This window comes from Urocitellus parryii, chromosome 1, assembly GCF_045843805.1.
Source record: "Urocitellus parryii isolate mUroPar1 chromosome 1, mUroPar1.hap1, whole genome shotgun sequence".
In the NCBI taxonomy this organism is placed as follows: Eukaryota; Metazoa; Chordata; class Mammalia; order Rodentia; family Sciuridae; genus Urocitellus; species Urocitellus parryii.
This window is the reverse complement of record NC_135531.1, coordinates 93,142,248-93,164,524: the sequence shown is the minus strand read 5'-3', so window position 1 is coordinate 93,164,524 and position 22,277 is coordinate 93,142,248. Positions and strand designations below refer to the sequence as shown.

General features: G+C 39.7%; 1 protein-coding gene and 2 non-coding genes across 3 annotated transcripts; all 3 read left to right on the top strand.

The window, feature by feature from the left end:
• Positions 1–1,168: 1,168 nt before the first annotated feature.
• Positions 1,169–15,114, top strand: Hspa9 (heat shock protein family A (Hsp70) member 9). The gene is made up of 17 exons (XM_077800729.1): positions 1,169–1,368; positions 2,255–2,313; positions 2,548–2,635; positions 3,657–3,838; positions 4,839–4,963; positions 5,517–5,590; positions 5,675–5,781; positions 6,226–6,388; positions 7,105–7,197; positions 9,782–9,991; positions 11,182–11,409; positions 11,859–11,963; positions 12,713–12,830; positions 13,093–13,187; positions 13,661–13,753; positions 13,925–14,065; positions 14,339–15,114. Exons 1-17 carry the CDS (start codon positions 1,288–1,290, stop codon positions 14,414–14,416), a joined length of 2,040 nt encoding a protein of 679 aa, XP_077656855.1. The 5' UTR covers positions 1,169–1,287; the 3' UTR covers positions 14,417–15,114.
• Positions 10,428–10,503, top strand: LOC113191526 (small nucleolar RNA SNORD63). The gene has a single exon (XR_003301900.1). It is a non-coding gene; the product is annotated as a small nucleolar RNA SNORD63 (small nucleolar RNA).
• LOC113191525 (small nucleolar RNA SNORD63) lies at positions 11,488–11,559 on the top strand. The gene has a single exon (XR_003301899.1). It is a non-coding gene; the product is annotated as a small nucleolar RNA SNORD63 (small nucleolar RNA).
• Positions 15,115–22,277: the final 7,163 nt, after the last annotated feature.

The window sequence follows — 22,277 nt, the reverse complement described above, 5'->3', positions numbered from 1 at the left end:
AATCAAGTTCAATCTCACTGTCCTCTCATCAACGAACACGTTTTGCTTTTACTGTATTCCCACCAACTAGAAAAGTGCCTAACACATAGTTTGTGGAATCAATGAATTCCTTTTATAAAATATGTGAAACTTGTCACAAAGGGGTAACTAACATTTTACAACCAGCACAAGGTTTGAAAGGGTACAGAGGAGGCCTTCAGCCAGCACAGTAAAAGGGGAAGAGCCTGAGCTCAAGTAGTTTTTTCCTTGATCGTTTGCACGATGATTAGTTTTAGGGCGACCCAAAACTCTGAACGAAACGCTGCTTTAGAGGCTGGAAACCCGAGACTCCCGAGGTAAAACACAGCAAAAATTTTGTCTACGGTCTCCATACCTAGGTGTATTTCAAATTATGAACAAACCATGGCACTTAACATAGCCCCCAGTAGGGCGCGCAACGCACGCCTGTAATCCCAGCGGCTCCAAAGGATGTTCAAATCGCGAGTTCAAATCTAGCCTCAGCAATTTGGCGAAACACTAAGCAACTTAGCGAGACTCCGTCTCAAAATAAGACACAAAAAAAAGCAGGGCATGTAGGTTAGTGGTTTTGCAACCTGGGTTCCAACCTCAGTACCAAAAAACAAAACAAAGCCCCAGGACAAGATGGCGCCCTCCGCGAGAGAAGAGAGCGGGGAAAACGTCCACGCGCACAGTGCACGCGCTCGGGTTCGCTCTCAGCTGTATTCGAGCCAAACTCGCTTGCGTGGGGGCATCCAATAAACACTGTTAATCTCCCACTCCGTTTTCCACCAGTCTCTGCGCGCATGCGTTCTCGAGCCTTAGCTCAATACCACCTGCGTAGGCGCAACAAGCTCCTCCCTCCACGCAACTGACGCAAGGAGTCTGTAATCGGTTCGCAATTTATCCCGTGTGACCTTGAGTCTTTCCTGAAGCTGAGGACCGCGGCTGTCTGAGGCGCTGCCTGAATATCCATCTCCACCTCTTCGCTTTTCACTATCCTCTCAGTAGCTGCGGCCGAAACTGGAGGGCAAAGTGTTTTCAACAGTCATGCTTCGGAGCACGTTATCAGCACGCCCTAGTTCCGGAAGCGGCAGTCGGGTAGGTTCTGGTCAGGCGGCGCGGGCGACGCCTCATTGGAAAAGTGGCTCTCTGGGCCTCAGTGCCCAATCTCCGCCCCACCACCCCACGTGGTTGGAGGTTTCCAGAATCGCTGCCACCACCGCGCTGCTCTGCTCCCGTCCAGCCGAGCGCTTCTTTGCTTCTTCCTATTCCCTAGGTCTAGCCGCCATGATAAGCGCTAGCCGAGCCGCAGCAGCCCGCCTCGTGGGCGCCGCAGCTTCCCGGGGCCCCACGGCCGCTCGCCACCAGGTAAGAAACTGTCGGGCCTTCCCGAAACGGCTCACGGTCTCAGGACTCAGTAGGGCAGGCCGCGCCCTTCAGGGTCAGGTTCTTCAAGGGAAAATCACGAGGGAAAGAAGGTAACGGACTTAAGTATTTAGCGTTGCCGGCTTAAGGCCTAGTTCTGGGCCCTCTTCCTCTGCCCTTCGGGTCCTGCTGAGTCACACTACTCGTGATCTAGTCTCTTATCCCACGAATTACGAGGTGGTGGTCCTAACAGTCTGTTCTGTGTCTGGTTGGACAGGTTTCGCCTTGGGAGAGGGATGCAGCCTGTTGGGAGGGAGCCGCTAGTATAGGTTTCATTTTCACCTGAGTCGAAAGACAGGTTTTCCTTTGTGCAGAGTAGTGTGTGTAGGACCCCGGTGGTGTGGTGAATAAAGGAAGAGAAATGCCTGAAGAAGTCCAAAATCACAATTTCAGCTTCAGTTTTCGTGTTTAGGAAAATCTTAAGTAGGAGATTGTACTCGATTGTACATCAGAAAAAGTAAGGACAAGAAAGAAGGTTGTGGTTGCTCTTCATCTAAAACGAAAACTACATCTGTGGTGAATGAGAATTGAAGCTATCCACTCAGATGTGGGTTTAATGGAAGGCTTGAAAGTAGTCCTAGGTTAGATGTTAACAAAGTAATGAAACGTCTTTTATCCAGATGGAAAGCTTCTGCCTAACCCCCCCCTTCCCCTTTTTTTAATGGCTCTACAACATTAATACCGCGACAAGGTCAGCACAAACTTCTGAGTTACTTAGAATCTGAGTACGCACACATTCAGGCTGATGCATAAAACTCTTAAATAATTAGAACAAGCTTAAGTTTTCTTATGTTGTTGATGACTGATGCAACTGTTTTTTATTTTTTAGGATGGTTGGAATGGCCTTAGTCATGAGGCTTTTAGGTTTGTTTCAAGGAGAGATTATGCGTAAGTATAACTTAATTTCCTTTGACAGAGGATACATATTAACGGTCTCTACATTTACGATTAACTATTCCTTTTTTAATAACCCATCCTAGTGAGAAGCACTACTTCAACCTGCTTATTTATAATGTAGTGTACCACTATTTTGCTCCCATATCAAATATTTGTGTTTCCTTCTGTTGTTTTGGAGTCCAGTAATAAGGTGATAACTATGACATTGTTTTAAATATCTTACAGATCAGAAGCAATCAAGGGTGCAGTTGTTGGTATTGATTTGGGTACTACCAACTCCTGTGTGGCAGTTATGGAGGGTAAACAAGCAAAGGTGAGCATGATAAGAAGCTCTGGGTCACATAGAGTAGCTAGTGTCCACTCCAGAATTATGTGCTTTGGGGCTTAGATGGGAATTCTGAAGTTTGGTTTGCATTTTAAAAGCTGCTTTTGGTTTCTTAAGATTTGTGAGGTGAGAATCTTTGTGATGCGGATAATTGAATGAATTTCACTTCCCCATGGGATTGAAAAACATTGACCTGGGATAGAGGCCAGACTGGCTTGCAGTGTAATAGTGCAGCAGTTTTTTAAATATATTGAACCAAGATGAGAGGTTGCAGGCTAGAAGCAAATGGAGTCACACATGCAAGAGCTTTCTAGATAAAGGCTGTTATTCTGAACCTACTTACTCTTTGCATGTAACATCTTTATTCCCTCTGGGTTGTTACCAAGATTTAGAGCACCCGAGATTCTACAGTCTTGCCTCTTCCTACATGGGCTTTAATGCTTTTCCCTCATGTCCTTGTCTGAAACACTATGTAGAGGAGTCTTTCTCCATTTGTTTAGTATCAGTAATCCCTTTTTAGTGTTTATTTGTGCTTCTTGGCATATATTTTACATGCTGAAATTTGTAGCCATCACAGAAATGTAAGATTTAATTTTCTATGCCGAAGGAGAGGTTATCTTTTTCAACACCAAGTTTGAAAAACCTGATGAATAGTTTTTTGTACGACTTTTTGTTATTAGTTGTTAGTTCTTTCAAGTTAAAGGTTTAAAGATACCAAACTGTTAAATGCTTTCAAGAGTTGGTATTTGCTGAGTTAGAATTCACAGTAGTAAAGCATGCCAGTTAATGCTGTATTTAAGCCTTTGTGAATTAGTTGCTGTTAATATTCTGGTGGGCTGGAGTTGTAGCTCAGTGGTAGAGCACATGCCAAGTATGTATGAGGCACTGGGTTCAATACTCAGCCCCACATAAAAATAAATTTTAAAATAAAGGTATTATGTCCATCTACAACTTAAAAAAAAGATGCTGGTGGTGACTAGAATCTTAATTCTTATTTTGGGGACTTTAGGTGCTGGAGAATGCTGAAGGTGCCAGAACCACCCCTTCCGTTGTTGCCTTTACAGCAGATGGTGAACGACTTGTTGGGATGCCAGCGAAGCGACAGGCTGTCACCAACCCAAACAATACATTCTATGCCACCAAGCGTCTCATTGGCCGGCGATACGATGACCCTGAAGTACAGAAAGACATGTGAGTAATAGCAAAAAACATAGTTATTTGCAAGGGCCAAACAGAACACTCTTAGAAGTTTAAGATCCTCAAAACATCTTTCTTTAGTGGATTACATGTTGGGAGGCAAGAGGGGAATCCATGCCTCCGAAATAGGGGTACATCCTTCCTTACAACGGAAACTTCATTTTTGCCTTCTTGGATTCAGTATTTGCTGTGTTGATCATGCATGTGAAGGTTTATGAGATATTCCTGAACTATGTGAATTAATGGCAGAATAAGTTAATGGCACAGGTTCTATCATGTATTGTTCAGATATATACAGATACAGGGCAGGGCGATGCGGGGGAGGGGGGACACTTGAGTTTGCTTTTATTTCAGATTAAAAATACCAGACATGTAAAGTTACCCGTTTTTGTATGATTTTTAAAAATATTTTTAGTAGATATTCATGGTACCTATATCTTAAATTTTTTGTTTTGTTTGTTTTAATGTGCTGGGGAACGAACCCAGTGCCTCATGCTTGCTAGGCAAGTGCTTTACCACTGAGTCACAACCTCAGCCCAAATTTTTTTTTTAATTGGTTTGTTGAACTTTAATTGGAGTGTCAGTTTTATATTAATCACTGGGTTTTGTGACTGTTTTTTTTCCCAGTTAGGGTAATTTAAGGTTCGTCCTTATCTCGTGGCTTATATCAATCTTCATTTCTTTTCATGACTAAATAATATTCTGTATAGATATATACTAAATAATATTCTGTATAGATAAACATTTGTTTAACCATTTGTCATTTGATGGACATTTGGGTTATTTTCACTTTTAGCGTCTGAATGAATGCTACCTTAAGCATTCATGTACACATTTTTATTATTTTCTAAAGATTTTCATTAAATGATGTTATAAAATTATCCTTTGTTCATGAGTCTCTTGTGGGGTGGATAGTGAACATTTGTGACATAACTTTGTTTTATGGTAGGTGGAACTAGCCAGTTATCTCATATAATTTCTCTGTGGTTTTCAGTAAAAATGTTCCCTTCAAAATTGTCCGTGCCTCCAATGGTGATGCTTGGGTTGAGGCTCATGGAAAACTGTATTCTCCAAGTCAAATTGGAGCATTTGTGTTGATGAAGATGAAAGAAACTGCAGGTGAGTGTTCACATCTGGAAAAGTTTGAATATTTTGACTTACCTGAGATTACCCCACTGTTCTGTAGCTGAGTCATGCCCTTTGTACAGAAAACCTAGGAAAGGCAAAACTCTTACTATTCACTATATCAACCTCCTAATTTCACGTTTTCCTGGTAGTATGTGGGCTTGCTGCTTTTGTGTTGGAGAGTTTAGCATTCCATATTGAAAGTCAAAAGGCTATACCTTAAGCTTTTGTCCCTATAAGTAAAGCTTATAACTTTTGCATTTTAAAAACTAGTGGCTGTTTTAAGTCTAAAGGTTATTGTGACTTGGTGAACCTTCACTAACAACTAGAGGTGAGATTTTTTGAGTTTTCAGCCAGTGTCTTTAATTTTGGAGTATTTCTTAAAAGGTCTGTCTCCATGTTAATTACTTGCTAAAACACTGACCAGTGTTGTGTGTTGTCTTTGGTCTTAAAAGGATGACACAGGTTGCGAGGCTATGTTAATAATTCTTTTGCTTGTTTTTTGTGGCATAATACCATGATTAAATTTATTCTGATTCTTTTCCAGAAAATTACTTGGGTCACACAGCAAAAAATGCTGTAATCACAGTCCCTGCTTATTTCAATGACTCACAGAGGCAGGTGAGATCAGTCAGCTTTCTTCTTTACAAAATGTTGCCTGGGACACAAGGTAGGGGAAAATGCTTTTATCTTTGTTTTCTCTAGGCCACTAAGGATGCTGGCCAGATATCTGGACTGAATGTGCTTCGAGTGATTAATGAACCCACAGCTGCTGCTCTGGCCTATGGTTTAGACAAATCTGAAGACAAAATGTAAGTTTGTAAATACAGTCCAGCCTGGATGCATGAGACTAAGGTCATGTAGCCATGAGACTCATTCTGAATCCTCTTTTTTATTGATTGAGCTTTGTTTGTATTTAGAGTAAAAATGTGCTTCCTTTACCTTCAAGTTATTTAAGACCATTCCATTATTTACTTTGGGGCCTTGATCATTTATTTTTCTCTTGATATTCATGTTGACAAGTATTTCTCCAAAACCGGGTTGAGTGCTGTCTTACTGATACTAAAAATTGAGTTCATTTTCTCTCTGCATTTTCCATGTTTTTTAAAATCAGGGCCTTGTGTTAATGTATGCTCAAATGTCACTTAGGCATGTATCATGATTATACTTTAATAGCTAAGTTTAACTTCCTTTGGTTGTTGAAATTCAGTCCTTGGGATAAGTTCTGTATCATAAGGCTTTCTTTTTCTTTCTAGCATTGCTGTGTATGATTTAGGTGGTGGCACTTTTGACATTTCTATCCTGGAAATACAGAAAGGCGTGTTTGAGGTGAAATCCACCAATGGGGACACTTTCCTTGGTGGTGAAGACTTTGACCAGGCCTTGTTACGACACATTGTGAAGGAGTTCAAGAGAGAGGTTGGTTACCATTGTGGTTAATAAGTGTGAACATGGGGAATTTGAGAATTTCTTTGTTCAGAATACTCTTGACATAGTACCTTTATTTTATTTATGTGGTGCTGAGGATCGAACCCATGCCTCACGCATGCCACTCTTGGTGGTTTGTTTTTTTTTTTTTTTTTTTTTTTTTTTTTTTTTTTTTTTTGAGATAGGGTCTCACTAAGTTGCTTTGCATATCTCTGTTGTTCAGTCTGGCTTTGAACTCTCAATCCTCCTGTCTCAGCCTCCTGGGCAGCTGGGATTACGATCGTGCACTATCACACCAGGATGTTCTTGGCTTTTTTCTACAACTTTTTGCTCTTAACAACTACTGAAATAATTGTGTTTCACTTTCATGGGCAATGAACTATTCTGGTTATTGTAGCTTTAGAATGGGAATAATGTCAATCACTGTAGAGTATTTGAAAAGGCATTAAGTGATTCCTTCTTTGAATTAGGAGTTCTAGAGCCAGAAAGAGCTGAAAATCATTCATTTCAGTCTCCTGACTCCAGTCAGATAGATACCCGTTTAAGAATAAGTTCTTTTCTTCCCCACAGATTTTTACGGTTAATGAAAAATAATTTATGTTTGCTTATGAAGATATGGCTGCATTTCATGGTGTTTTGCATTGTTACTGCAACTTAAGTAGTATTTATCACCTCACTAATGGTAATGTCATATCATCACTTTGTAGACAGGGGTTGATTTGACCAAAGACAATATGGCACTTCAGAGGGTTCGAGAAGCTGCTGAGAAGGCTAAATGTGAACTCTCCTCATCTGTGCAGGTAAGATGTGGGAAAATCCTAGCAGTGTTGTACTTGAATTTGTTTGAATAGTATATTCTGTTTGTCCCAATGGAAGTGTAATCTCTTTACAGTTTTTTGGTTCGTAAAACCTTTGCCATGAACAAAGGAGCAATGCAGTCATCTAAGTTTTTAGTTTAGTTTAGTTTAGTTTTTGATGGACCTTTATTTATATGTGGTGCTGAGATTTGAACCCAGTGCCTCACACATGCCAGGCAAGTGTTTATTTAGCAACAGGGACTCACTGAGTTACTTAGGGCCTCTCTGAGTTGCTGAGGCTGACTTTAAACTCAAAATCCTCCTGCCTCAGCTTCCTGAGCTACTGGGATTAGAGGCATATACCACCACACTTGGCCTAAATCTGAATTTTTTAAGTGGTTTGTGTGGAGTAACAAAGTTGTGTACAGTCATCCTAAATGTTGTTTCATTTCTGTTTCAGGTAGTATGACAGAACTTCACAATGTGGTGGTTAGAGATAGGGTTAAAATATTTGTCACTAAACTGCCAGTTAATGCTTCCCAGGACATTTTGAAGGGCAGAGTGCTCGAAGAGACTGGTTTTAATGTGACTATCCCATTGATAGTTGATATTATATATTAGTAAATGTCAAACCAGGAATTATATAAAATAGAAGATCTATATGATGGTTTTAGGGGCTGGGGGTGTTGTTGCTAAGTGCTCGATCACTTGCTGGCATGCACAAGGCCCTGTGTTGATCCAAGCACTGAGAAAAGCAAAAGAGTGACGGTTCTCCAGGCAAACTGCTGGGGTTCCTTATTTTATCAATTAACTGCATGATCTTGTATGAATTACTTATTTATCTTAATCTCTTGGATAATACTAGTACTTTTGCTGTTAGAATTGGTTTCAGTAATAAAAGTATTGTTGGGTATGGAGGTGCATGCCTGTAATCCCAGTGACTTCTTAGACGATCAACAGTGTTGCTTTTTTTTTTTTGGTACCAGGGATTGAACTCAGGGACACTTAACCACTGAGCCACCTCCCAGCCCTATTTTATGTTTTATTTAGACACAGGGTCTCACTGAGTTGCTTAGCACCTCACATTGGCTGAGGTTGAGGCTGGCTTTTAACTCCTGCCTCAGCCTCCCGAACCACTGGGATTACAGGCATGCAACACCACGCCTTGTAGGAATTTTATTCTTGAGGGTCCATTCTGGGACACTTTTCAGAAAACTGTGGGGGCGGGGCTGGGAATTGAACTCAGGGCCTTGTGCATGCGAGACAAGGACTCTACCAACTGAGCAATATCCCCAGCCCTAGAAAATTTTTTGAACTTTAACCAAAATATTCTTAGTAACACATTATAAGATCCCATGTTTCATTTGGGATTTATAAAACACTGGATGTTACACAATGGGACTACTCACTGCTCTGCATTAATGTAATGGCAGTGTAACTCAATTCTTGTAATCTCTCTAATGAGAGTATTTCTGCAGCTTTATTAACATATAAACTTTCTGGAATGTATAAAGCTCAGGTTATTTGAGTACAAACTTAAGGCATATGTTCAAAGTATATTTTTAAAACTTGGTTAAGAAAAATGTGTGCCAGGCATAGTGGCACATATCCATAGCTACTTGGGAGGCTGAGGCCAGGAAGATTGCAATTTTGAGGCCAGCCTGGGCAACCTGTCTAAAAATTTTAAAAAGGGCTGTGGGCAATGAAGTTCAGTGACAGTGTCTCTAGGGTCACTGTCTAGTATTACAAAGAGGGGGGGGGGGACCCAAAACAGTAGTGTGGTTTTAAATGTTAAGTGGAAGAACAATTCTTCCTTCTGAATGGGGATTTCTTTGTCCACTCCATTCTTAGTTGTCAATATATATAGACCTTATTAAGAAGGATTTTGAAATGTTTGTGTCTAGAAAGATAAGTTGTAGTCACTGCCTTTGGTTAATCAATTAAAGTGGGTTTGACCCCCTTTTGTGGCATTTCAAGTTTTGTGTCCCCTTACTGAGTATTAAACTTAACTACAATTGGTCTCCCGGCTAATATGCAATTTTTTAAATTAAAGCTTTATAGATATAGATAGTAGTAGGGCTCATCCCAACAAACTCAAATGCATGGAGTTCTATTTCAGTTCATGATTCCCCACCCTTTTCCTTCTCATCCTCCTCTCTCATTCTCCTTTGTAGTCTTGACTTCCTTTTGCTCATTTTCATTAATTTATATTTGATTGTTTTTTTTCCTACCTACACATAAAGGTGAGGTTCCCTGTCATGTGTTCATATATGCACATAATGTGATTTGGGGGGATTACCAGGGATTGAACCATGGGTACTTAACCACTGAGCAACACCACTAGCCCATTTTTAATTTTGAAACAGTCTTGCTTAGAGCCTTGATAAGTTGCTGAGGCTGATCCGAATTTGCAATCCTCTTGCCTTGGCCTCCCAAGCCACTGCACCTGGCTGTTTTCTAAGAGTTCATTCTGCATTGCTTCCCCTTACCCATCCTATCATTTCCTCCCCATTTCCTATATTTTACTCTAGCTTCTTATATAAAACATTAAACTTTCTAACATGCAATTTAAATATTTTGTTTGCAGACTGACATCAATTTGCCATATCTTACAATGGATGCTTCTGGACCCAAGCATTTGAATATGAAGCTGACCCGGGCTCAATTTGAGGGGATTGTCACTGATTTAATCAAGAGGACCATTGCTCCATGTCAAAAAGCTATGCAGGATGCAGAAGTCAGCAAAAGTGACATAGGAGAAGTGATTCTTGTTGGTGGTATGACTAGAATGCCCAAGGTGTGAACCCATGGAATTCTTGGCATGGAGAAAAGGGGGGCCAGCATGTAAACTGCCAGGGTGACTTAAGAGGGATGTGATTGTGTCCTCACTAGAGACTTTGGCTTTTTTAGTTAAAGGGAAGCAGAATGTCTTTGAGAACTGTCCCATGGAGTTGCTGTATCACTGAAGTTATATCCCCATCTCTTATTTATTTATTTGGTACTGGGGATTGAACCCAGGGATGCTTAACCACTGAAACACATTCATGTCTTTTTTATATTTTATTTAGAGACAAGGTCTCCCTGAGTTCTGAGGCTGACTTTGAACTAGTGATCCTCCTGGCTCAGTCTCCCAAGCCTCTGAAATTAAGGCATGCACCACCATACCTGGCAGGACATATGTCTTTACAGTTTAGTGCCTAGTGTTTCTTTTTGTATCTCTCCTGTAAAGATTTGTACAGTGATGCATTTTATTCATCAACATCAATCTGAAAAAGCATAGATGTATGGAGAAATAATGACTTAAGCACAAATCTATTGATACTAAGCACAGACTTCCTGATAGTCTGAATTAGAATTATATTCTGGGTTCTGAATTAGTGATCTTTGGTATTTTCTTAGTTTTTCTGTTGAAGTATTTGGGCTCAGGAAAAGAGCACAAAATTAATGATGGGGGGTTCTGGGACAAGAGGAGTCCTGAATTTTAACAACTTATTTATGGTCCTATTGTACTGATTAGTCCTAATATACAGAAGAATGTGCCCCATGTTAGCAACAGTTTTATTATGTTGCTTCCATTATTTGGTCTTCAGTTAATAGGACTTGGATGACAAAATTTTAAGTCCCTTTGCCTTAACACTATCTGTTTAAAATGATTTCATTAATGTGCAGGAAACCAGATAATAAATATTAGGGATATTTAGTAATAAAGGAAATCAAATATAAAAGGGCAATAAGTGAGAAACTCTGGTTAGAATGCATTAACAAGAATTCAACTATGAAATAATTTTAGTAGAATTCTGTCGTTAGATCTGACTGGCTTAATTGGAGAACACGATATTCAGGTTTTCATTACCTACCAAATTAAGTTTGTTTTAATTGGAGAATATTGTGTTCTCCACTTGAGTTCTCCATCTTAAGTTTTCTGTCTCACTCTTAATTGGGCAGTTACCCTAAATATTGGCTGACATTTTTCTTCTTAATGCTCAGGTTCAGCAAACTGTGCAAGATCTTTTTGGCCGAGCCCCAAGTAAAGCTGTTAATCCTGATGAAGCTGTGGCCATTGGAGCTGCCATTCAAGGAGGTGTATTGGCTGGTGATGTCACAGATGTACTGCTCCTGGATGTCACGCCTTTGTCTCTGGGCATTGAGACTCTGGGAGGTGTCTTTACCAAACTTATTAATAGAAACACCACTATTCCAACCAAGAAGAGTCAGGTAAGAGCTCTCCTTCTCTTTGCCTCGTCACGGAAGTATTATCTCTATTTCTGAAAAACTGCAGCTATTGCTGCGTTTGTGCAATGATGTTTTTGTCAACACATCATTCTGAAGGAAAAAGTATGTGATGACATCCTATGACTGAGCACATAATAACATCTGATTTTTGTCTTGACACCTTCTGTGCTAATGCTATATCTTTGTATAGTATATTTGCTTAGTTTGAACAATAGCTATGCCATTTTGCTGTACCAATCCTACTCCTATTCCCTGAAAAGACATAGGCCTTTGTTCTGAGGATAGTGTATGTTGGGATCCTTCCAGAAATAAATTCACTGGATAGGAATAAATGAAATAAATTCCTATCCAGTGAATTTATTTCCCTTGTTTGCCTTCTATAAGGAGAGTGTTTTAATTAGATTGTCAACCTGTGATGCACTGTTCCCCAGGTGTTTTCTACTGCTGCTGATGGACAGACTCAAGTGGAAATTAAAGTGTGTCAAGGTGAGAGAGAGATGGCTGGAGACAACAAACTTCTTGGACAGTTTACTTTGGTAGGTATTGAAAAATCTGAAAATTGGGGGCTGGGGATGTGGCTCAAGCAGTAGCGCAGTAGCGTGCTCGCCTGGCATGCATGCGGCCCGGGTTCGATCCTCAGCACCACATACCAACAAAGATGTTGTGTCCGCCAAGAACTAAAAAATAAATATTAAAAGTTCTCTCTCTCTCTCTCTCTCTCTCCTCTCTCCCCTCTCTCACTCTCTCTTTAAAAAAAAAATCTGAAAATTGTGTTCTCCAATTGCTTCATTCTAAAGTTAGATAGTACTCCAAATCCTATAAACTGCTGACGTATATAGGATGAATTCTGCAATCCATGCCTTTGGTGTTTATCAGAGCCTTCGAAATTTCATCAAGTACTTTATAAAATGTTTTTTCTAATCATGTAAGAGTCATTTGATGTTGTTACTGGCTTTTGATCAGTATTGCTTTGTTCTTAGTGATATGAACTACAGTGGAGAGGTTTCCTATCATTCACCATGTCCCCGGATAAATATAGCCATTATAATTATTATTCACTGTACATGTAACTAAACTTCACAAGTATAAAGCCCTGTTGATTTCATGCAGCAGTGAAGCTACCACCCTCACTTTTATAAACTCATGGTTTTGTGCACTGTGTGAAAGTATCACTTGTTCCTTCCAGGAAGCAAATAATTTGTTTACCTAATGATCATATAGTTGTGACAATAGTAGCACTAGACCTCCTGTTAAAGGATCTTACTCTGAGTATTGCTTACTTTAGATTGGAATTCCCCCTGCCCCTCGTGGAGTCCCTCAGATTGAAGTTACCTTTGATATTGATGCCAATGGGATCGTACATGTTTCTGCAAAAGATAAGGGCACTGGACGTGAGCAGCAGAGTAAGTCCTTATCAGTTAAGAGTAAGGTGAGGGACCTCTGTTGGGAATTAGATCCTGTTGTTACGTGCACCTCTTTTTCTTCTCTGTCCTGAGGGGAGAATGAGTCTTCTTTACAAGTATAATGTTTTTCAGAGAAGCAAACGGGTAAGCAGTGAGCCCTCTGGTGGATTTTAAGTAGGAAAAAGTAGATCAGTTGACCTTGGCCAGAGGAAGAACGGGTATATAATTTTACCAAAGAGCTCATAGATGTTTTTTCTTACAGTTGTAATCCAGTCCTCTGGTGGATTAAGTAAAGATGATATTGAAAATATGGTTAAAAATGCAGAGAAGTATGCTGAAGAAGACCGGAGAAAGAAGGTAATTACTTTTTTTTTTTTTTTAATGTTGGTAGATGGGCACAGTATAATGAAATTTATTCAATTTTATCTGATGTTGAGGATCAAACCCAGTGCCTCACAAATGCTAGGCAAGTATTCCACCACTGAGCTACAACCCCAGCCCATCTTCTTGGCTTCTTAATCTTAGTAAAGCTGTCACATGAAAGTAGAGTTGAACATGTGGCTGAACTTTTACCACTATCTTCACCTTTGCTTTACTCAGATCTCTTTTGCTTTCATATAGGGTCTTTTTATGGTCCCAAACTCTTGGGCTCAAATAATGTTCCACCTTAGCTACCTGAGTAGCTGGGATTACAGGTGTGCATGACCACACCCTTGCTTGAAATGTTTTTTCTTAGTCTTCTATCAGAATTCTTATGAAAAGAGTCTAGCTCAAACTTCTCTGAGTTTTGATTGGAAAAACATTTATATTAAACTTCTCATTTCTCTAAGGAACGAGTTGAAGCAGTTAACATGGCTGAAGGAATCATTCATGACACAGAAACCAAGATGGAAGAATTCAAGGACCAATTACCTGCTGATGAGGTAAACTGTTCTCAAACAACTGAAAAGATTGGGGGAATTATCACCACTGAGTGAAGTTTGTTTTTCTGTGTATCATGATATAAGTAATCAGTTTTTTAAGTGTTCTGAATATTACTGCAACACATAATGGGACAGAAGACCTGAGAAAATGAAAATTTTTGTCTTTTTAAGTGCAACAAACTTAAAGAAGAGATATCCAAAATGAGGGAGCTCCTGGCTCGAAAAGACAGTGAAACGGGAGAAAACATCAGGCAGGCAGCATCCTCCCTTCAGCAGGCATCATTAAAGCTCTTTGAAATGGCATACAAAAAGGTACAAGGGCTGAGGGGTATTTTGATCCTGGTTACTTTTCTTAATTACTGTTACTGGTGTTCTCTCCATTGTCATTTATGGAATTGAGAATAGGATTTTAAAACATCTCCTGCCATCTTGATTCTATTTAGGGAATGATGATAGTGTCAAAGGAATCAAGGGAAAGCACTAGTGTAGGGGATGGAACAGGAGTGCACAGGATGACACTCCTTTGTTTTGGTGTTAAACTATTAGCTTAATATTCTAAATGGGTATCAAATGTTTTCTTAACAGATGGCATCTGAGAGAGAAGGCTCTGGAAGTTCTGGCACTGGGGAACAAAAGGAAGATCAAAAGGAGGAGAAACAGTAATAGTACATTGGAGCCAAAAAGACCACATTCTATATGAAGCTTAGGAGTGAAGGCACTTCCTGAGCAGAAATGGGCAACCTTCAGTCTTTACTGTATTTTTGCAGTATTCAATATATAATTTCCTTGATATGTAAATTTAGTGACCATTAGCTGATGAACATTTATTGGGCAATAATTTAATGGGCAGTACAAAGTTCACAATGTTCTCTCCCTGGCCTGTCAATTTTCAGCTGCATGTGAAAGGGTTAGGGGTAGACAATTTACTAATCATTATAAAGACTTCCTGTTAGTTTGTGCTAAAGTGGCAATATTTTCAAGGTGTGAAACTGTATCAAACGCAATGAAGGAGATGCACCATAATAACCTGGAATGAGACCATAATGAGGATGAAGATCCTAGTTGGTCAAGAGCACTGCTGTAATAGCCGATGTGTACTCAGGGTCCTTCGGCTGAGGCCTTGCAGCGCAAGAGAGATAGCTGTGCTACAGTTGTAGTAGGTGGGACAGAGGAAGCTGGTCAGTGGAAAACTAAGCTATTTATGTTAGGTAGCTTAAAATAAGGTAGTTCTTAAATCCCTAATGTTCCTAAGGCATACTTTTCTAGCTACCCTCTGGCGCATCTGGCACCTACATCCTTGAGATTGTTCTTTTTGATCCATTCTGGATTTTTTAAAAAATAAATATGAGAAAACATCTTGATTTCTTGTTTTTATGGTGTGAGCTGCAGTTTAGCTTCAGGACTATGACATGTCACTCTTTCCATATTTTCCAAGGAAGAAAACAGGATTTTTTAGCACTGGATAAAGAGACGAACAAATCCAAAGATTCAGAAGGATTGGTATAAAAAGTCACAGGCAAATTTTAGATGTCTATTTCAAAAACCAGGTCTTTTATTCAGGTTGCTGTCAGCTTAGAAATGTATACAACCAAGCCTGGCTTAAGTTGAAGAAACTGATAGGTAGTAGTCATAAGATGTATTTTGAGTGATTTCAAAAATAAGGAAACCAGATTCTTGATCTGTTTGTGATTTCCCATCCTCAGTATATTGGCTTGTCCCAAATTTTGATGTACTTTTAAATATCACATGCCAATGACTTAAGTGATATTTTTCTTATGTCTCATTAAGTAGAATTATTTCCCATGTCTCTGAACATACTTCTCTTTGAATTTCATGGATACTGAAGTAAACTTACACCATGTAACATAGCTCCTTTATAATTTAATGGTATTTAGAAATATAGGGCTCTGGGGGGGGGTTGTATTTTAGATAGGGGTCTCACTAAATTGCTAAGAGCCTCAGCGTCCATTACAGGCATGTACCACCATGCCTATCAGAAATTCCCATTTTTAAGGTGAATACAATACAATGCCCTAATGTGGAGGAAGTGAGTGATTTCTACATTGCATAACTAGAAAATTCACTTGTCCACTTCGTAACACCCATGTGAAAATTATTAGGATTTGTGTGAGTTGATGATACTCAGGTTTTCAGCCACATGAACACTTGATAGGAACCTACGATGATTCTGTCATAAAAGATGGTTTGTGTTATGTTGGAAGATGCTCAGCTGTGTTCAGATCAGTATGGTAGCTAAACTGTCCTCCAAGATTTCCAAGTACCCCGACTGATCATTAATAGCATGTTTTAATCAAGGTTTACCCTTGGGACTGAAGCATACCCTGAACAGAATCTGGGTTCTACTGGAAAGGGTACTTGAGTAGATATCTATAGCTATTGACTTAAGGTGCCCAGTAGGAGAGATAAACACATTGAACTGTAATTCAGTTCTCTCTCAATCTAAGCTGTAATAGCATAAAAAATTTCATTAGATGAACCCAACCACTATATGTAATTATAAATCTCTAATTAAAAAAGTACACATGAAAAAAAATTTCATTAGGATTTCCCAAAGATATAAACCAATAGGATATTATATGGTCTGAGGCTCACTATAAGAAATTTGCTCATGATTATGGAGATCCACTGTGTGCAAGCTGGAGAATACTAATGGTTTATCCAAGATGAATGCATCTGCTAAAGCAAGCAAAGAATTCCAATTTTCTTCTACCTTTTATATCCCATCAGGGCACTTACTTCGATATTTCACACATTAGAAAGAACACAATTTCCTCTACTTGAAAGTCTCTTGTTATAAGTACTTGATAGGATAACAAGTGTAATTTGCAATTTTTTGCTTCTATTCCTTCCTTAAGTTGGTCTTTGCAGTACCAATGTATGTATATTTTTTTAAAGTTGCTCAAACCAAAACCTGCAGTCATCAAATCTTACCAAAGTATGTAAAGAATTACCATCTCTACTATTTTTATTGTAAATTACCTTGGATTACCTGAGTTTTGACCAGTCTATCCACTTAAACCATTGCTATATTGGTACATTGGTATTTTCTCACAGCAGTGAGATGGCACTCCCCTTCTCTAAGCTCTTCCCAAGGCCTACAGCTTCACATGATGTGGCCCCTCATTACCACTTTACTCTTTTCTCCCAATTTTATCTTCTGGCTTTTATCCCTTGATGGAACAGTCTCAACATTTCCATTTGACTCACCTATCACTTTTTTTTTTTTTTTTTTGAGAGAGAAATATAAAAATAGCCCCCCTTCTCACGTTTGTCATTTCCTATTCCTCTTAGCATTTTTTACTATTCAATTTGTCCTTTCCCCACCTAAAATGTAAGCTATATTAACACCAAAAATTGTTCATTGACAATGTCTCTGCACCCAGAATGATTCCTAGCACATAAACACTAAAATATTTCAAAATACCTCTACTGTCCAAAATTCAGGGTGGTATTACATTTCCATTTTAGAAATTAAAGCCTTTTGGTTATTGATTTATAAATTGCATCCTTGTCTGTCAAACTCACAATGGGGGTGGGGGAGCTTATACCAAATCTAATTGATAATGTGCTGTGGATCAAATTTATGCGTTCACGTATGCTTCTCTCCATCTCCAGGCCAAGACAAAAGGTGAATTTGGGTTCATGGGGATGTGGCTCAAGCGGTAGTGCGCTCGACTGGCATGCGTGCGGCTTTGGGTTCAATCCTCAGCACCACATACAAAGAAAGATGTTGTGTCCGCCGAAAACTAAGAAATATTTAAAAATTCTCTCTTTTAAAAAAAATAAATTGGGGTCTTCCACATTGCCCAGACTATTCTTATAATTTTATGAGCCCAGGTAATCCTTTCCCAGCCTCTGTAGTTGGAACTACAGGCATGTGTCACCATGGCCAACAAGATGAAAATAATTAGAAAAGGCTCATCTCAAACTTGCAAGTCTCCTTTCTCAGCCTCCCAAATAGCTAAGGTTACACTTTAGCTGGGATTATTGGTGTGTGCCATTCTTTTTAAGTACCAACGTTTGAACCCAGGGGGCCCTTAACCCCTGAGCCACATCTCCAGCATTTTTCCTTGAGACAGGGTCTCACCAAATTTCTTAGGGACTCACTAAGTTGCTGAGGCTGGCTGTGAACTTGCAATCCTTCTGCCTCAGCCTCCTGAGCCATTGGGATTAAAGGTGTGCACCACCCTGCTCAGCCATATTATTTTCCCAAGAATGTATGAAACTAAAAAGAAAAAAAATCAACTGAGGTAAATGGCATACAATTTTTTTTTAAGATCATACAAGGGAAGTCTGCATGGCTCATGAATTCACAAATGCCAGAGATTGAGGCTACAAGTTCCGTCTTTTTTCCTCTCTTGCCTGCTGCCCTTCTGTTTGGATTATGCAGCAATGCTCCCCCGCCCCCATTTGGTGACACTGGGGATTGAACCCAGGACCTCATGATAGGAAAGCACTATATATATATATATATACCTGAGCTAAACCCAGAGCACTTTTTAAAAATTTAGAACAAGGTTTCACTAAATTGCCCAGGTTGGCCTCAAACTTGTAATACTCCTGCTTCAACCTCTCTAGTAGCCAGGATTACAGGCATGCATCACCACACTTGGTATCAGCAAGGTGGCTCTTGATTCTGGGATTTCTCCACATTGCATAATTGAACCAATATATTCATAATAAATTACCCAGTCAGTATTGTTATAGCAGCACAAAGTGGACTGAGATAGGATTGCCATTTATTCTGGTCATTCCCATTCTGTGTGCTACCCAGAAAAACCTTGGGCCACAAAATTGGTTTTAATTTTCCAGGATATAGCCCTCCAAATTGCTGGGATTACAGGTATGTGCCACTGCATCTTGCTGGGACTTACTGAAGTTGTAAGTGCCTTAGAGATAACCAAATCCACAGATACTTTTCAAACTATTTTTTTCCGCTCTACCACTGAGTATACCCCAGCCTCAATACAGAACTCTGGGGCTGGGGGCATAGCTCAGTGGTGGAGCACTTGCCTTGCATGTGTGAGGTTGTGGGTTTGATCCTCATCACCACATAAAAATAAATACATAATAAAGGTATTGTGTCAACTAAAAAAATAAATAATAAAGGTATTGTGTCAACTACAACTAAAAAAACCTTAAAAGTAATAATAAAGGTTTTGTGTCCACCTACAAGTGAAAAAATATTTTAAAATTTTAAAAATATATAGAACTCTCTGGACAGGCATGGTGGTGCAGCTCACGAGGGTGAGGCAGGAGGATGGAGTTCAAAGCCAACTTCAGCAATGTTGAGGTGTTAAGCAACTCAGTGATATCTGTTTCTAAATAAAATACAAAATAGGGCTGGGAGGGGGTTGGGGATGGGGTTGTGGCTCAGTGATAAGAGTGCTCACCTAGCACACGAAAGGCACTGGGTTCAAACCTCAGCACCATGTGAAAAAAAAAATGAAATAAAGATATTATGTCCATCTACAACTAAGAAATAAATATAAAAAAAAATAGGGCTATGGATGTGGCTCTATGATTGAGTGCCCCTGAGTTCAATCCCCAGTACCACCCCCTCAAAAAAATCTCTGATCAGGGGCAGAGCAGACAAGACATATAACTATTAAGACACCCAGGAAAATGTTGTTCATTTAATTTATATTAATGAAGAAATACAAATTCCATTTTTCTACACTCAACACAGAATGCTGCTTTGGTCATGGTCAAATGGTGGGTTTTTTCCACACCAAGCACTTCAACTTTCTGCACACGAGCTGGGTATCCTATGATTCACTTTTAACTTCTGATATTATCAACCTGGAATTTGAATCAGATCCCACAAGTTATATGGCTCTCCCCACTTCTGATGCCAATCACAAGTTCCAGATTGTGACCTGTTTTTGACTAAGTGACTATAAAATCAGGGATCCTTTAACCCTAATTGCGTTTGGTAATTTGCTATGGTGGTGGAACAGAGAATTCAGGGAAACTTTATTTCAATTTAGCCTTTCATTATAAAGGATATTACAACAGATGCACATGGACAGCCAAATGAAGAAGTACACAAGAGTTTGGTTTATGAGCGTCCTCTGAGTGCAGGAATTTCTATTCCTGTAGAGTTGGAGTACAGAATCTTCCTAGTTCAAGGATGCATTCACCAACCCAGAAACTCATTAAATCTGTGGCAGAAAATAAAGTTATGAGACTAAGATAAAGCAAATCCAAAGTATAATTCCTGGAGATTTGTTTATCCTGGTAGAAAGACAGAGTCTGTAGAATGGGTATGTAGGATCTTTCATCCTGCATAAGAGGCTGATGTGTTACCAACTGTTAGGAATTTAGAGCCTTTCAGAATTACAATTTAAAGTATTGGGTCTTTATATACCCTAGCTGTGGTATACGATAAAGTTTTCAGTTCCATGACAGCTCTTGAATCCTTGGAATTTTCTGAGTTTCTTTTGTTGTTCATATGAGCCTCTTCAGATGGCTGCAGTTTATATTGAGTTTAAGCACTTAGGAGAGGGGCCCAAAGGAAACTTCTGGAGGGGCTGATCACGAGAAAGACCAGCTGGTTAGAGGGCTGGAACTTTCAGCCAATGCAAAGACCTCTGGGAAGAAAGGAGAGATTCTAGAGATGTGAGGGTCAGGGAGTAGGAGTAATAGGGATTGAACCCAGAGTTACTCTATTACTGAGCTACATCCCCAGCCCTGGGTCTTGCTAAGTGGCCCAGGCTGGTCTTGAACTTGCAGTCCTCCTGCCTCAGTATCCTGAGTAGCTGAGATTACAGAAGTGCTGCAATATACCCACATAGGTTCTATATAATCTATAGTAAGTTTTATAAAAACTCTTGAACAAGATTTGATAATCAAGAACAACTCCTTCATTATTCAGAGAATCACAGGTTATATATTCTACTCTTACCATGTAGCAGTTTGAAAAATCAGCATCACCCTGACATCACAAGTTTCCTTCTCAACCCTAAATGATCATAGTTCCACTTTATTTTTTTTAAATATTTTTTAGTTGCACATAGTACCTTATTTTAATGTGGTGCTGAGGATTGAACCCAGGGCCTTGCACATGCTAGGCAAGCGCTCTACCACTGAGCCACAACCCCAGCACCCCCATCGTTCCATTTTAAAAGCCTTCACTTACTAGCTTCCCGTTCCATTCCTTCCAAAATTCTCTCCTGTAAGAGCCTCTGCCTCTAATGCATTGATGGAATCCAAGTTTAAATGCAGAGATGGTGAATTTGCAGCAATTAGGCAAATGAGCTTTTGGGGATACAGTTGAACTGCCTGGAGCTGCAATATTGAAACACATTTCAAGAATTCAAAGGTTAGCCAGGCATGGTGGTGCACACCTATAATCCCAGCAGCTCACAAGGCTGAAGCAGGAGGATCACAAGTTCAAAGCCAGCCTCAGCAACGTAAGGTGCTAAACAACTCAGTGAGACCCTGTTTCTAAATAAAATACAAAATAGGGCTGGGGATGTGGCCAAGCATCCCCAAGTTCAATCCCCAGTAACTGCCCCCCCAAAAAAATTCAAAGATTGACAAATACCAATTCCACCTGAGATGTGACCAGATGAAACCATAAGCTGGTCTAAAAAGCTTGGAAAGTCTTCAAAGGAACCTAAAGACACAATCTAAACATAACAAAAGGAAGGCAAAGCAAGGAAACCTAATATAGAAAGTAGGGTAAGGGAAATGAAGTAGAGAGAAGCTTAGGACACAGTAGACCCTAGTCAGTAAACAGTATATTTAAGAAGACCTCACTGGGGCGGAGGTTGTGGCCCAGTGGCAGAGCGCTTGCCTAGTATGTGTGAGGCACTGGGCTTGATTCTCAGCATCACATGTAAATAAATAAAGGTCCACTGACAACTAAAAAAAAAAATAAGACCTTACTGCCAAGCACAGTGAATAACAGGCAGAGCTGGAGTACAATGTTATACAATGAGAGACAACATACTGGAAATTAAAACAGAACCTAAAGAGATGCTTTTAGGGGGAAAGAAAACTTGCCCCATAGAAGTCTGTGTTCCCACCCTATGGAGAGATAGGTAATCAGTGCATAATCATATTATGCACTGAATAATGAATATGGAGCTGGGAAAGCACAAACTAGCTGAGTGACTGAGCAAGACCTTTTCACCTTTCTTTACCTCAATTTTCCCATGCATGAAATGGGGGTGACACTCCCGTTTCCAAAGTGTAGACAAAGTTGAGAAAACATGCCAAAAGTATTTAAAGCCCAAATAAACGCAACTGCATGACTGACATCACTACTTAAACATCTTCTAAGATGAAATTCTCAATTATCCCAGAGCAAAACCTGTTCCTCCTCTTTCCTACCTCAGTAAATGTCATCATTTCAGTACTCTATGGGAACCTTTCTTCCTTTCTTATCCAGGCCATATATGGGTCCAATCCATACAGATTAACCTCATATATACCGTATCGTTATTCATTCACTTCCATCTGCACTGCCGCCACCCTCTTCTAAGCTACAGTCATC